At 40.6% G+C, this 15,630-nt stretch overlaps 1 protein-coding gene across 5 annotated transcripts in view; it reads left to right on the top strand.

Annotated features, from left to right (window-relative positions):
• Nucleotides 1-15,630, top strand: part of nfic (nuclear factor I/C) — an 86,026-nt gene that overhangs the window by 51,009 nt on the left and 19,387 nt on the right. For 2 of the 5 annotated variants that reach the window (XM_041231249.1, XM_041231247.1), the window contains exons 3-7: nt 6,453-6,524; nt 7,417-7,491; nt 7,818-7,962; nt 8,881-9,005; nt 13,053-13,124. In XM_041231249.1, the coding sequence (XP_041087183.1) occupies nt 6,453-6,524; nt 7,417-7,491; nt 7,818-7,962; nt 8,881-9,005; nt 13,053-13,124 (489 nt within the window). The remainder of the gene's footprint in view (nt 1-6,452; nt 6,525-7,416; nt 7,492-7,817; nt 7,963-8,880; nt 9,006-13,052; nt 13,125-15,630) is intronic. The other 3 variants (XM_041231248.1, XM_041231250.1, XM_041231251.1) reach the window with 3 other exon arrangements.

Here is a 15,630-nt window from a genome sequence, read left to right as displayed (position 1 = left end):
TGGACTATATTTTTTGTAGCATCTCTTAGTTAAAAAAAAATAAAAATAAAATAACTATTTCCTGTCTGTACATTTTCCGCATCCTTTCATAGTCTCATTTTATTGTCATTTTGTTTCCATTGGGAGCCTTGTCAGTTTAGAGCCTGCGTTTTGGCGTGTGCATTGTTTGGGAAAGACTTGGCAATCCTGGCACACGCTTGGCAGGATGGCTGTCCCCGCGCCCCCCCCGGCCTGCACTTGGGGAGAGATAGCCAGCAATACCAAGGATATTATGTGTGCTGGAGGGAGGGCTGGACACTGGGAAAGGAGCCCAGGTTCAGGATGGGAGAGGAGGGGTGGGGTTGATGTTCTTGGAGATGCTACTGCCTTTCATACCCAAAAACTAAAGTCAGCAGTAGCGTGTGTTATTGTTTCCTTGTTTCTGACGGGGCTCCCAGTGGCTTAACCCTGGCACTCTTATTAATGAAGATTGAGCTCCTTTATTCTGCTCAGATTTGCTCACCACCTCGCTGAACACAGAGAGCCTCTGAAGTGAAGCTTTGTTACGACTTTAAGCATTGATCTGCAAATGTTTGATATGTTCGAAGAGAAAAGTTTCAGATGTTGTAATAAAGACTTTCGATGTCTTCAAATGAAGGGCGTTTCAGGAATTCAAATCGCTTTGAAAGCCTTGAAAGAATAAATATTTGTGTTTAGACATTTATAACAGTTTAAGCTTTGTTCTAACAGGCACGCCGCTAATGACTGCTGCATTTCGCAACGTTCAATTGAAACGAGACCCCACATGCATTTTGCAAATCATTTTCATGACATTTTCTCGTCATTGAAACTTTTTTTTTTTCATAAGGCAGTTGCATGGAAGTCCAACCGCAGTTGTCTGGCCATTGACTGCATTTCCTTATTCCAGAAATGCCATGTGACCATTAACTGAGGGCTCCACCTATACTGTACATTATAAATAAAGCCGTTAAACAGCTTTGAAAGGTCACTGTGTTTATGTTTTATGGAATCAGGAAGCGCAGGCCTGGGACTGACAAATGAATTCTCTGAGCAATCTGAAAACGAGATTAATATATTTAGAGAGACAAACATTTTATTAAAGTGAGAAACAGGTTTGGTTAAGATAGAGCCGTTGTGGATTTTGGTAAAAGTAGCGACGGGTTTAGTAGTGAAAAGTGTTGGTTCTTCAAAGGTTTCTGTTTTTTTTTTCCTTCTGTTGTTGTTTAGCGGTTGCACAGTTAATTCCTCAGCTACTCTAGAGGAATCACTTTCACGTTCGGTCATCTCAGAGCAACTTTCTCTGCCAGCTAGCTGGCTTTTTCTTTCTTTTTTCTTTCTGAAGGAGGTGTCTTGGCACATGTCCGTGTTGGAACTACAGTGGGCCAACGGCGAGAGAGAGAGAGAGAGAGAGAGAGAGAGAGAGAGAGAGAGAGAGAGAGAGAGAGAGAGAGAGGGGAGGGAGGGAGAGAAAGGGGGAGAGAGAGAAGGGGAGAGAGAGAGAGAGCGAGCAATCTAAAATGGCTGCCAGCTGTACTCTTTTTCTCCTTCGTACATGAAATGTCTGCCAAGAAAGTTCCCTGGCGCTTTCCAAACTGAAGCCAAAAAAGCTTAGCTGAAAAAGAAAACAGAAAAATATTTACAGTAACTCGGGGAGGGTTGGGGGGTGGAGGGGGGGGTTGTTGGGTTGATTTGCTCAAGAAAAATAAAAACCAAACACTTGTGCTGCTCTGTGAGAGAGCAGCTATTAAGCATTTATAGTATCGATTCACAAAGGCAGAGACACGACTGTACACACTCTGCAGTTTACAAACCAGGTTATTTCATTTACTTAGCAGCGTGATCCGATTACATGGGGAATTTCAACTGAGATTAAAAAAAAAAAAAAAAAAATGCCATCACAAACTATTTACTCTATCCTGCTTTAGAACAAAATAAATAAATAATCAGGATCAAGGAGCAGTGCACAAAATGGCTGCCCCCCAACCCTAAATATAAAATGGCTGACAGTGACCGCCCCTGCCTTGACGTCATCAAACGGCGAATTTTTTTCTATGTCTTTTTTAAAAAAATTTTTTTTTATAGAGAGCTTCTCTAATATATATTACAAATTAATTAACGTGTGATCGTTTTCTTTTTTATCTTTGAAATGTAAGACACGAAAGGTTAGTTTAAGAAAGTCGGGTGTGCGTGGTGCTGTTCCACGTCCCTCCTGCTTCTCTCTGTGTCTCTTTCACTCCTGGATTAGCTCCGAGCTTTCTCTGCACAGTCAAGTCGTGAAGCTGAAGGCCAGAGAATTTTACATCAACAAAGAAAAAAAAAAAAACAAGACTTGGAATTGTTCCTTGACTGTGACTGCCAGTGCCCTTGTTGGGCAGCAGCTAAAATTAAAACTACAGACACAACTTTTGGAACAGAAATCATACCCACTGCAACACGCTACTAAAGACAGAGATCAATGAGTATGCAGTCCGCTCGCACTTAACTCTTGCCATCCCTTTACCAAAACTATCCTGCAAGAGACTAAAGTGAAGCAGACATGGCTATTGCCTTCATCAGTGTAGACCCTGAAGCTGGTACCCAAACACAATTCTTAAACAACCAGAATAGGGGGTGTCATGGGAACTTACACATGTGTTAAATATAAGACATAAATTGTATATGATTGTAAAATCTTGAAAGGGATATGCTTGTTCACTTTAAATTCTTACATGGAAAAATACCATACACTGCCGTGTGCCTTCCTATATGCTGTACATTTACAAAAGAGAATCATTTCAGTCTTAATCCAAAATGCAGTTTTATTTTGCTGCCTGTTTTACGGTTGTGTTTTCTGTGCAGATCAGAAAGCAAAGATTGGCAGTCCGGTTTGTTTACATGTGCATAAGGGACACTGCACCTGATTTAAGTGTTATAAAGTTGGAATAGTTTTATTTTAAAACTTTGTATCAACTCTGCAGTCTTTTGGTATAATGGTACCAGTGGTAACATGGAATTAATTTAATCCAGTTTTGGTGTACTGCTGTATCAGGACCACATTCTGTTAGGGATTCTCCATTGAAATAATATAGGATTATAATTAAATATGTTAATCAGATACTGCAGATTACACACGATTCACCCTTCTTGTTAATGCTTGTGTATTGCTAATTGTACATATTTTCAATGAAAAAGTACACTTGACTTTTATTTTACCTTTTCATTCAAGTTTTTACATGTAACACTTAACACATATTTTTTGTAAAAATTTCCAGATGGCTGTTTTACACATGAATGTGTATTTCAGAACACCTGAAACGCATTGACTGAAGTTTGGATTTCATCATTTATAAAATATAATTTTCTCATGCTCTTGTGTGTGTGTACTGTTCCCTTGCGTGAATCTCTTTTGCTGTTTTGCATATTGCATCGAAGCCCATAGAGAAGTGTAGCACTGAAGCTGGTGCGACACCAATATGCTTCCCCACCTTCCCCAGTCAGCCTTGAGAAGTCTTTTCAGAAACAATTTAACGCAGTTAGCAGGACAGATCTATGCAGAATCACCAATAGAGAATCACGCATAGGCGTATGCAAGAAATTTAGTACAGTGTATTTAAAGGTTTATTCTTGGTCACCCTGGCCCTATGTCGGGAGTTTTGCCTTTTTCCTCCAGCGTCTCCCTTCGTCGTGAGCCAAAGACTGGGGCCCATTGTCAGGGAGCCCTGTGCTCGGGCCAAGGAGAGAGAGATCAGATTTACAGCAACAACAAGCCGCTCAAAGAATATCACAGGAGGCTATTTTAGTCCTCGTCGGGCCTGTTTATTGAAGCTGGTCTGCAGCCTTGGCTTTCTGCTGACACTTTCACAGCTGTCTATTTTTAACTTCTTTTGAAAGACGTGCCTGTGTTTTCACCAGCGCTGGGCTAGCGAGGTCAAAACCTCCTTTAAGACACAATGATCTTTCCAGAACTAGCTCAAGGAGCACAGTTCTCCTGTTCAGTGCAGTGTACAGACTAGCCGGTCAGTCAGGACAACAGGGGTAATATTGAAAAGTTACTTTTCCATAATTGGGTAAAGATGCTGGTTTCATTAACAATGTCTATACTTTCCAGTTTCCTGTGCTACGGATGTGATTTCTGACGGCATATGTCAACATCCGGCACTAAGATAAGGCAGGACACCTCGAGGTCCTGCCAGGACTGAAAGGGTTAAAGGAAGTCTGACTTATTAAATGCCACACTGAAAAAACAAACAGAACTGATGCATGCATGCTACTATTTGAGATCAGTTTACTGGTGTGCAGGGCTAAGTGGAGTTATATGCCCTAGCTCTGTATGCAGTGTTGAAAGAGAAGGGTAAATCAGTATTGTGCTGACCAACAGGTGTCATATCAGCTCTGTGGTGGATGGTGGCAGTGCCTTGCATAAGAGAGAGTGTGCATGTGGAGAGGCAATCCTCCTGCATGAACAAATATCTTTTAAGTAACTTAGAATCACCAAGGATGACTTTTTTTTTTCCAGAATAACAAAAAAAAAAAGCATTTTTCTGTGATTTGAAATGCCAACTCGACAACAGTTTAGTGTAGGTAGCTATCTGTTTCAATAGCAATGAACGTAAAAGTGGATGAGTTGATACACTTGCACGCCAGCAGGCAATGAAGTCCTGCGCACCGCAAGCTCTTCTATTCCATGCGTTTATGTAAATGGAAAGTTATTGGTATGAGCAAGCTGGTAATCCATTGCAGGGCCACGGGCTCCTGTAGTACGGGAACCGCTGCGTAACGTTTGTATCAAATCCATTGGGATGCCCTTGCTGGTAATGCCTTAGTTAGCTCTGCTCAGGACTTGTGTAACTTTTGCTTCCACGCTAAACTAGATGACATCAAGGAGCTTTGTGTTTGCACAGCTTGAGCAGCTGCGTGTGTGTGTTTATATAAGAGACCGGCGGCCCATGGATCTGTGTTGGAAATATGCTTTCTACTCCAAGGTCAGTACTTCTATTTTGCCAGAGGAATGTGTGTCGGAGTAGCGTGGGATTGTTGGCAGACACTTTATTTCATGACGTGGATAGTTTGTTTATCTACATACAGCATTGTATATTCGTACCCACTGATCAATCACATCATTAGCCCGTTTTCTAGGTCAGGGGAGAGTTAATGATATGTAATTTGTGAATGATATTGTGAAATGCATATAATGCACAGTATAATACACTATGACTTGTATCATAATGGCACCTTTACCACTGCTCTTGTGGTCGATGCCACAGAACCCCTTGATGGAATTATACTCTTTGCTATCATGCAAGAATCGTCTGTATTACACTGTGTATTTTAAGATTTTGAAATAGATTTCTTTATTAGACGGCCTTGCAACAGGGAGATACAGCTTTTATACTGGACAGAACACTGCAAACTAGCACAGCAAAAGACTGTTTCCTGTTTACACAGTACTCATGTAGTTATGTCTTATTTTTGTATCTGTGGTTCATACCATTGTGATGCCATTGGTGTATGAAAATATGAGAAGGTTAACACTGTGGTGGAGTTATTCCACCATTACGACTCACTGGAGCTGCCCTTGGGCTACCATTGCTTTTTTATTACCAAGCCATACCTTTGCCATTGGTAAGGATGAGGACCTCTGCTTCTGTAGTCTTGTAGTGCCTGTGTATTCACTTCTGTCCTGTGAACCCTTCACAGCATGCTTGGTATTTGTACATTAAAAACAGCAGGAAGATATGATTTGTTTGAATAATTAAGTGGGGAATTATTAAATGCTGTATCCATTTTTCTACGTGAATAATTTCAGAGGGCAGGAATCAGAGTCCAGCTGAAAAAAACTGGCTGTTTTTTTTTTTTTTTTTTTTTTAATGTTTAATTGAGGGGAATGTATTCAGAGGAAAAGCATTTTAAAAAAGTGGGATTTAATTGCTTAGGTTAGTGCAGGAATCTCACTGAGATAAAACAGCAACAGGATTTTCAATTTGAGAGGTCAAGAACACATTTTTTTATTTTGTATTTATTCACTCAAAATGGATTAAGGTATAAATCTGGGCTAGTCTTTAATTCTGATTATTGAAGAATTAAATTATTGAAGATTATTGGCCAGTTTTTATTTTATTTATTTATTTGATTTCCTTTTTTTTTCCTGGATATAGAATCCATTTGAGAAACTGCAACTAGAAGGGAGTCTCACGAGCTGTAGGATCTGCAGGCAGCAATGAATCAATCACAAACTAATGTTTAATGAATGCATTTATAAAAGGATTCACTTCAACAGAAAAGGAATCCAAGGCAATAAGAATGATTTATGACTACAGTAGTGGAGAATCACACTGGGGGCTGCTCAGAACTGCTCAGATCAGAAGGCAGGATGTGTATCGTGAGCTTACATTTGCAGTGCCAGCTCATGTTTCCAGAGCTTTATCCAGCTCAGGTCTCTTTAATCCCAAATCCTCTGTATCCTTCTGTTACAGAATCCGAGCAGAGCAGCAGTCCCAGAACTGGGATTGGCTCAGACCAGGAACACAGTAAAACAGCCACAATGGGTAAGTTATGTATCTGACCTCAAAGAAACTCTTAGAAAGTCTTATGAGTGACTGTATAAATACGTGCTGTATGGGTACTGTGTCTGACTTGGTTTGCAAAGATATTTACCGCCCTCATGCCCTTTTCGCATCATTAGGTAGCTTTCACACATTCTTTCACTTCCTATCTGGGACGAACTGAGTCCTAGTTTCAAACCTGGGTGCATCATTTTTTTTTATAGCAGAACATGGCTTTGAGAAGACAATAGAAAAATATCCAGTTCAGTGTGTGCGCGTGCGTGTGTGTGTGTGTGCGTGTGTGTATATGGTGTGTGCGTGTGCGTATGGTGTGTGCGTGTGCATGTGTGTGTGGGGGGGAGTGGAGGAGTGCAAGGAGGCCAGCAGGAAATGGGCACCTTTTTTTCTTTTTTTTTTCGAGTGGAAGAGGTTCAGTGAAAGCTGCCGTGTGCGTGGTACAGTCTTATCAACGATTCAACCGCCTCACCTTTTCACACCAATAGCAGACCACAAAATCCACAATGACATCTGCCAGAGCTATTCGGCTTGGCTGGCTGGTGGTGTTTTTTTTTTTTTTTTCTTGTAAGTCGTTTACAGTAACAGAAGACATGTGAATCCCCTGCCTTCTCTGTGATGTGGCAAACAGAAAAATTCCCGTCACACTTTCTCATTGATAGACAATGGGATGAACTAAGCCAATGCAATACCATGGACAATGAACTCCATTTCTTCTTCTTCTTCTTCTTCTTCTTCTTCTTCTTCTTCTTCTTCTCTTCTTCTTCTTCTTCTTCTTCTTCTTCTTCTTCTTCTTCTTCTTCTTCTTCTTCTTCTTCTTCTTCTTCTTTCTTCTGTTTTGGGTTTCACCCCCAGGTCATGTGACTTTTATCTTTTGCAGATGCCCCAGAGTTTCAGGACAGCTTTGTGACTTCAGGAGTTTTTAATGTAACAGAACTGGTTCAAGTTTCCAGAAGTAAGACTTTTTTTGAATAAATTATTGGCTCTAACTTTGAAGTGCCATTAGTGGTTATAAAAATGGTATGCTGCAGTTGTGTCTTATTGATTTTAAGTGATCGATATTGAGTTAAAGACTGTGGTATAAATAGCCATCTGATCTTTAATTCATTAAAATATACAACACATTATTCTGTTCACACACATGCTGTAGAGTATTTGTAAATGAGGTAGTGAGATTCAGCAGACTCTGCTTGTTGGAGCACTGGACATTGCAGCACAATATTCACACATATATGAGTTTGTTTTAATGGACGTCTCATGAGACAGAGTTTTAGTAAACAGGTCCATGTTGTGCACCTACAGCCCCAGTGGTGACGGGAACAGGCCCAAACTTCTCCCTGGGGGAGCTCCAGGGGCACCTGGCCTATGACTTGAACCCACCGGGGGCAGGCCTGAGGAGGACCCTGCCCAGCACCTCGTCCAGCGGGTGAGTATTGCTGCAGAGGGCCAGCGCTTCCCATCAGCAGGTCGTGGATCATTCAGATAGCAAAGCTATTTATTAGCAAATCCAAAATTATTATTATTTAGTAGACACTTTTATTCAAAGCAGCTTACACAGGGGAGAATTATGCATCACAACTATTACTGCTGCAGAGTCAGTTTCAATAGGACCTTGGTTTTACATCTCATCCAGAGGACAGAGCACAAGGAGGTTCAGTGACTTGCTCAGGGTCACACACAGTGGCTGAGCTTGGATTGAACCTGGCACCTCCTGGTAACAAGCCCCTTTCTTTAACCACTGGACAAACCTGCTGATCAACAACTAATATAAGAGATGTATTCTGATTATACAAATGTGGTGCTTTCAAACACTAAAAAAAGGAAAGATATAGACATGTACTTGTGAGTTGCTTAAAGAGTGTTTTTTCTTCATGAATAAAATAAATACAGTTTGATATTTATGAAAGTGTTCTTTCCTGCTGTTATTGAAGCCGCCAACAGTCCAGAACACTTCCAGCCATTGCTATCAAACACCCAACAGCGCTTGATTTAGAAATACTAAAAGAATCAACGAAGGCATTGAGAAACGCTTCCAGTCGAAACGTTTCTAATTAAATTGAAGTTTCTTTTAGTGTTCCTATGTATTTTTTGCACTAAAGTTTGAGGAATCTCATATGCGATTTTATTCATATAATCAGACTTTCAATTGCTCTTCAGAACAGAGCCCGGTGGCAATGTGGCAATTTTTATTTTTATTTTTTACATAAGACTGTGTTATGTGATCCCAGTCCTGAAAGGGTTAAACAGTCTAACTGTGAATTAACTGGGGCATTGGTTGAGAATATTCTGTGAGAGAATTGCAGTGAGAGTACTTCCTGACGGTAGTCTATTTTCTTCCCCACAGCAGTAAAAGGCACAAGTCTGGCTCCATGGAAGATGACATTGACACTAGCCCAGGTGGAGAGTACTACACCTCTCCCAACTCCCCCGCCAGCAGCAGCAGAAACTGGCCTGATGAGATGGAGGGGGGTGAGTAGGAACCAAGCGTTTAGATTTAGATGTGATGGTGGTGGATTGGATGTGCGCTCCATGTTCCTTCAAAACCTTGCAGAAATATTAGGGGGGATGACCACTGGGATCCCTTCAGAATCTCAGCGTTTGTGCAGAACCATTGGCAGCAACTAGGCTATCGATTTTTCAGTACAGTAAAAAAAATCAAAGACTGAACAAATGGCCGATTTTGATAATCAGTTATATCCCCAACCCCAGGTCGTACCGTTTTATTTAACATTGGTATGTCAAAATATGTGTTAGCATTCCAATTTCTCTTGCCACAGTGCAGAACAATTGAGTGGCAAAATGTAACGGTCCGTTCATAATAGTTTATCCTATTAGCTAAACATGTGCTGACAGTTTGGGAAAATGCATATCACTGAGGTTTGGAAAGAACAATGGTACTGCATAATTAAATATTGGGAAAGGCTGGTGGATAATTGTCCAAAGAAATCACTACTACCCTGTAACATCAGAGGGGGGGTCGTGATATCATTCTGGGTATGAAATTAACAGAATTGAAATATGGAGAGGGGATATTAAATTATTCTCTGTGTCTTCTTGGTTTGGTCACAAACTCCCCCACTGACAAAGAATGCTTTTAGAAAGGGTCGTAAACTAACTGCTGGGCAATCGTTTTATCTTTACCTATCACTGAATAAATCATTTGGGCGCCAGCAGTGTGTTGCAGAAGGCAACATCCAGACAGTTTTAAGTATGCCTTGATACTCAAAACAGTGACCAAACTGTCTCGTAAATCCGGTCGACAGGATGGCGGAATAGCGGACCAATTGAGAACAATGGGCTGTCTCTGAACGAGAACAACCAATGAGAAACATGCCACGTGGTCTCGGGAACAGCCCAAAATAACCAAACTAACCAATCACAGGGTTGAAGAGAGAATCACAAAAAGTCGCTGACTTTTGAAGCATGAGCGTGCTGCTGCCTAATCGTGCTTTTGACAAAGGAAGGTTGCTCGAGGAGTGTCCACCCGCTAGAGGTGGCGTGGAGCTCTGAGGAATGACATGGAAGCCAAACTGCTCTGAAGAAAGTTGCAGAATCATGAGAACATAAGTGCTCCAATTCACGGAAGGCAAGGAAGAACCAACGTTCTGATGAATGGCTAAAATCAGCTTTGAAGAGAGCCCTAGCTGTTTGGCCTACGAGAGTCTGAAACAGTAAACGGAAGCAAAGCCGTACAGAGGAGTTGCAACAAGAATTGACGTATCGAAGAATATTGAAGAATTGACACAGATTGACGTCTGTATGTGGAAATCGATAAGTATTCAGCAAGTAACTGAAGCAAACTTAGTAACTTATCAAGTTAAGTGGAAATTGTTCTAGGAATAGAATATAACTTCCTGTTTTAGAATGTGTAAGAAATGTATTATGAGTAGTTTAATTCATTCTCATGCATAGTTTCATCATCGATTACAACGAGAAACGGGTATTGAAAATACTAATGCAAAGTAGACACTTTGTGTGATAAGCCATATTCAATATTAGTATATTACCCATGTATGCTAATGATGTTATGGTCGTTGTAATCGTTGGACTATGGAATCAGTAAGCTGTGTATTACTATTCACGCATATCTCTAACCAAAAGCCTTTCCTTTCTGTAATGTTAAATTAGTTGTGCACCCCTTTTATTCTTAAATAAACGATTGTTTTATATTTCTGACACGTTGAGTGGATGTCAGTTGTCAAGGGAATCTGAGGTTCTACATGATATCACCGAACTATTATGGTATGCCTCAGTTATTAATATTTGGCCGTTCTTAACAGGGCGCCTAGAGACTCATTTGTATATAAATAAATTGCATACCAAATTCACTAGAACTCTAAGCAATAATTTCAGATAATAAGCCCCCTGTTTTTGGTATTACTAACTATAGCATAGTTGTATGACTCACCCAGACTATAGCCTTTATATCCTAGTGCTTTGGAATTTGGCAGTGTGTGTGTGGTAATTTTACTAACCTATAGTCGGTAAATTATTTGGGTATTACTAACCTGAGTAGCTGTTATACCACAGTGTTTGGTATCACTACTTGTAGCAGCAATATCGCAACATTTGGTATACTAACTTCAGTACCTGCTATAACAGTGTTTGGTATTATTAATTTCAGTAGTCCAGACTGAGGTAATGACACGGATGATCAAAGGGCTTGTTGTACTTGCAAGAGTTTCCCCTCATCCACCTTCAGCATAAGAATGATATCTTTGCAAACAGCCAAGCGAGTCAGATGGTCTTGAAGCCTGAGACTCAGAATAGCACGATTAAAGCTGGAATAGAGTTTAGCATGTTAATTATCTTCAAGGCACCTAAACAAATCGCTAATACGGAGGTTTGTCTACTCTTTGTTTGATCAGGTAACATAACAGCAAAGAGTGCTCAGGCCCAGTTTAGTTGCCAGGTGGATATTAGCGGTTTCTTGAATAGTTTTGCTTAATAACTGCGGCTGTGAGGGCAGACAGCATGATCTTTCTTGTGGGAGTGGCTGCTAACAATTCTCCCCATTGTGCAGGGAAGCAAGTCAGGGAAGCGGGTCCCATGGGACTGTAACAGGCTTCTGAAGGGCACCTCAGAATTAGCACTGAGCGAACTAACATGTCATACAGCATTGTTTTCCAAATGCAAAAAATAGTTTTGAATATTTAGTTTTTTTCCTTTGTTAGTCAAAAAAAAAATGTGTTCAGTCTGCTTCTCTTCATTTTTTTTTTTTTTTTTTTTTTTTTTTGGTTAAGTTTTACAATAAGTGACAATTACATAAGAAAACTATTACTTGTTTATCTTTATTTCTAATGTATTGCTAATCTTTATTTATTTATTTATTGATTTATTTAGTTGCCCCATTTATATTATCTTTGCACAGTGACACTGGGCCCTCCCTGCCATTCAAGCCTGGTCCTTTCCTAAAATGTGGCAGACAATTGTACTTTAAATCTGGGCTCATTTGAGACTAAACTTTTCAAGCCAGACTGGAAGTCTTGCGCTGTAAATGCTTGTGCATTAACACACTACTCTAACCTTTATTCTGTCATTTCTGTTTAATATTCCTCCTTTTTACTAATCAGACTCTCTTTCCAGCACGCCCACACCGCTACTGAAGCACGTATAGCCTTGAGGGCTAATCTGACTTTTGTTATTTTTCTATTGGGATTCAAAAAAAGGAATTGTGTATTCTAAATAGCTTAAGGATTTTGTGCAATAAGCCTTGTCTTTAATATCTATGCCACGTGTGTTGGGGGAAAAAAAAGGGATCTGTGCTAAATACCCCCATTGTTCTAACAGAAGACTTTTTTTCCCTTTGGATATACCCTAAAGATTTCACTTTGTCTCGTGTGTTGTTGTCTGTGCTGTATAATTTTAGATTCTGTTGAGGCATTATTCAGTAGCTCATGTAGCATCGGACGACACCAGAAATTTGTTGTTTTCTGCTCTTAAATCACAGAAGTGTACCTTTTTGTCATGTTTATACCACGGTTAGGTGTGTTGTGTACAACCCTCCCCCCCAACCTTTTATTATTTGTAATGTTTATCTGTTTTTCTTTCACTTTCTCATAAGCTTCCTGTCCAGACAGGAAGGTGACGCCCCCTCTTGCTTCTATTGGCTGATTCCCTAGCCTTCTAATAATAGAACGCATGCAGTGATTGGCTGTATTGCCTATGTACCCGGAACAATTCCAAACACGGCAATTACAAAAGATGTATTTCCTTGCACAAAAATGCAGCCAAACATTACACTGAAATGCGACTGTAAACTGAATCTGGGGCCTGGGTTCTCAACAGGTAATTGAAGACAAGTCAGGCACCAACATACAGTAAAAAAACACAAAAAAAAAAAAAAAAAACACCACCTTTCGGCTACAAGTTGCAACAGGCGAGGCCGGTCATGCCCATAACACAGGCATTTTCTTAACATCGTCTTACTCAGTCCTTCCTGTGTCGTTTGGGAAGGATCTTGTTCTGATTAAACTAAATCAAAGGCCCTCTAACCCCCGTTTTGTCTAATCCCAGGTTGTTCAGTCAGGATTTACCGGGAGCTCTTCAATCCCAGCCTCATCATGTCAACGTCTCCTGTCAAATACGGTGCGTTGCTTTTACAACTGGCTTTCCCAGGTTTCTGCTGGATACTGCCGAGCACAATTCCAACCCACCACCCACCCCTTTCAGCACACTGTTAGGGTTGTGGATTACGTGGCTGTATCTTTCAGAGTTTCTGTAGGTAGTTTAAAGGGTGTGTGTTTCCCTGTGAAAATCCTGCATTGTTTTGTTGTTACCTCAATGATGGAACCCTAAGCAAATTTCATTTTACTATCGCTTTATGAATCGCTTTTTCCTATATGAAAGACACAAACATTATTGTATTTGATAATTTGTATTTTTTTTAATGAACTCTAAAAGAATGTTCCCAGGGGTCTGCCCTAGTGAAGGCATGGTTACGTGGTGTGCAGGGTGAGTCATACAGTCAGGGGAGGGTAGGGAGTGGAACGTTAGGGATTCCACCAGGAGCACTGGCGCTGACGCTCCCCTGGGATAGGGAGGCAAAATCGTCAGATTGGTACTCCTCACTGGCCTGGGTTCCCGGTCAGCTACAGGGCTGGCCTTTTTCCTCCAGAGGCTGGTAGCTTGTAGAATTCCTGGGTGACTGAGCTTCAGTCCTCCTGAGCTGTGATGAGGGAAGAGAATTTGAAGTTCCAAATGAAAATAAGGGGGATGAAATAATTGGCCACATACAGTACCAAAGCTTATCTGTTTTCAGTGCCTCTTCATTGCTTTACTCTCAGAAGCAGCATTGATTGCTATGATGAAGAAAAAAAAAAAACATTAAAAGATCAAACACACATTTACCATAATATGTGCATCTTTCATCTTGGAAAATTTGAGATTTATGAAGCGACAGCAATTCATGTAAGATTTACTTAAGTATTATTTTGTTGGCTCCTTCAAGACCACAACGAAAGCGTTAATGGCCAGCTGACCTCATGATCTCTAACGATGTCAGTTCCATGTGAGTGTGGACTTGATCACGATGACCTGATTTCGGGAGGGATTGATATTTTAAGTCCTGTTGTATGCAATAACATTTGATTTCCATGTATTCCCTCATTTCTTATCAAAATAACACTGTACATCATATTCATACTAACCAGAAGGAGTTGTGTTTTTTCCTGTAGCATTTAGGAGTTCATAGAAACATCTATTTCATCCACCATTTTTCTTTAAGTTGGGGTGTTTCATGAGAGAGAAATTCAGATAAGTGTATCGTTACACCCTACAGAACCTAACTATTCCTTATTTCTTGTACAACCTGGAATTTAAATTTCTTACCCGTTCGTAAATTTACTCCACACACGAAACAGGGCGTTGAGTTCATTATGCTCTGGAAGCTATCCAATTACAGGTAATTACAGTCTCATATACACTCTGCCCTCCAGCAAGTATTGGACTAAATGTAGCATCGGATCTTGTCCTCATAAACACAAGCCACCGACAGTCACAACACAGTACCAGGGTCAAGGACGGTGCGGGCCAAGGAGTGTTTTCTTAATCTATGATTTAAAATCTGTTAACCTGGGATATTCTGTTGGCACCCTCTTGGTGACCCCAGCCTTCAGAAGGTCAGCGGCGTGACCCCTCCCCCACCCCCTTGGCCTGCCTTCCACTCAGAGTAGTCTTCCTGTCTAGACTGCTTTAAGAAGCCTGATTGTTAGTGAGTGTTTCAGCTGGTGAAGCCGTGAAGGGGAGAGGTTCACCCAGGACTCGAGTTTAGCCCTGAGACTCGATTTCCAGTTGCCATCAGCTTGGGATTGAGTGCTCTCCAGACCCGCAACTTTAAAAGGAATTTCGGTTTCTCTGGGAAGCCCAGGCTTAGGGGTTGATTTTCAGGTCGTTGATTTGGTCAGGAAAAGGCCCCTTGACTAGACCAGCTGTATTGCACTGGGGAACAGGAGCAGCATTGATTAATGACAATTGACAAATAATATGACATTATTCAGTGGTGCAGTTCTGAAACTGTTCCCTAGCTGGATTATTGATTAGGATGTGCAGATAAATATTTGCCCAAGAAAACACATTTTAGGTGTAGTTTTTGCACCAGAGATCGTAATTATCGATTTTAATCGTCAGTGATAAATAAACTAGTTGCTGTTTTTTTTTGTTTTTTTTCCATCTGGAATATTTACATGCCATAACAGAACCACGCTTCATTTAAGTACATTTGAATGCGGAATTGTTTAGCAAGATTGCTGGAATCATAGGAGACACAGCAGTTGGAGGCCTTTGCAAGTAACATTCACTTGCCGGCTTGCAACTGACATTCTAAACCCTTTGCTGTAGGTCGGGAAAGAGAAATGAAAAGTGGCATTGCCTTTTCAAATGAGTCTATTTAAATGATCACACACTGGTACTCTAGATTAATCCTGCTGCCCAAGCCTGATTTATTAACACACTAATTAGCATTAATAACGAGGTTGTAACTTGCAAAATAATTTCATAAACCTTAGTTTTCATGCTTTTCTATTCACGGTATAGGTCTGAGTTTTGAAGGAAACACATGATATCGCGAGCCTGTATTTTTTGTTTGAAACATGGT

This window comes from Polyodon spathula, chromosome 27 (assembly GCF_017654505.1).
Source record: "Polyodon spathula isolate WHYD16114869_AA chromosome 27, ASM1765450v1, whole genome shotgun sequence".
Classification (NCBI taxonomy): Eukaryota; Metazoa; Chordata; class Actinopteri; order Acipenseriformes; family Polyodontidae; genus Polyodon; species Polyodon spathula.
This window is presented reverse-complemented; position numbering and strand designations above follow the sequence as displayed.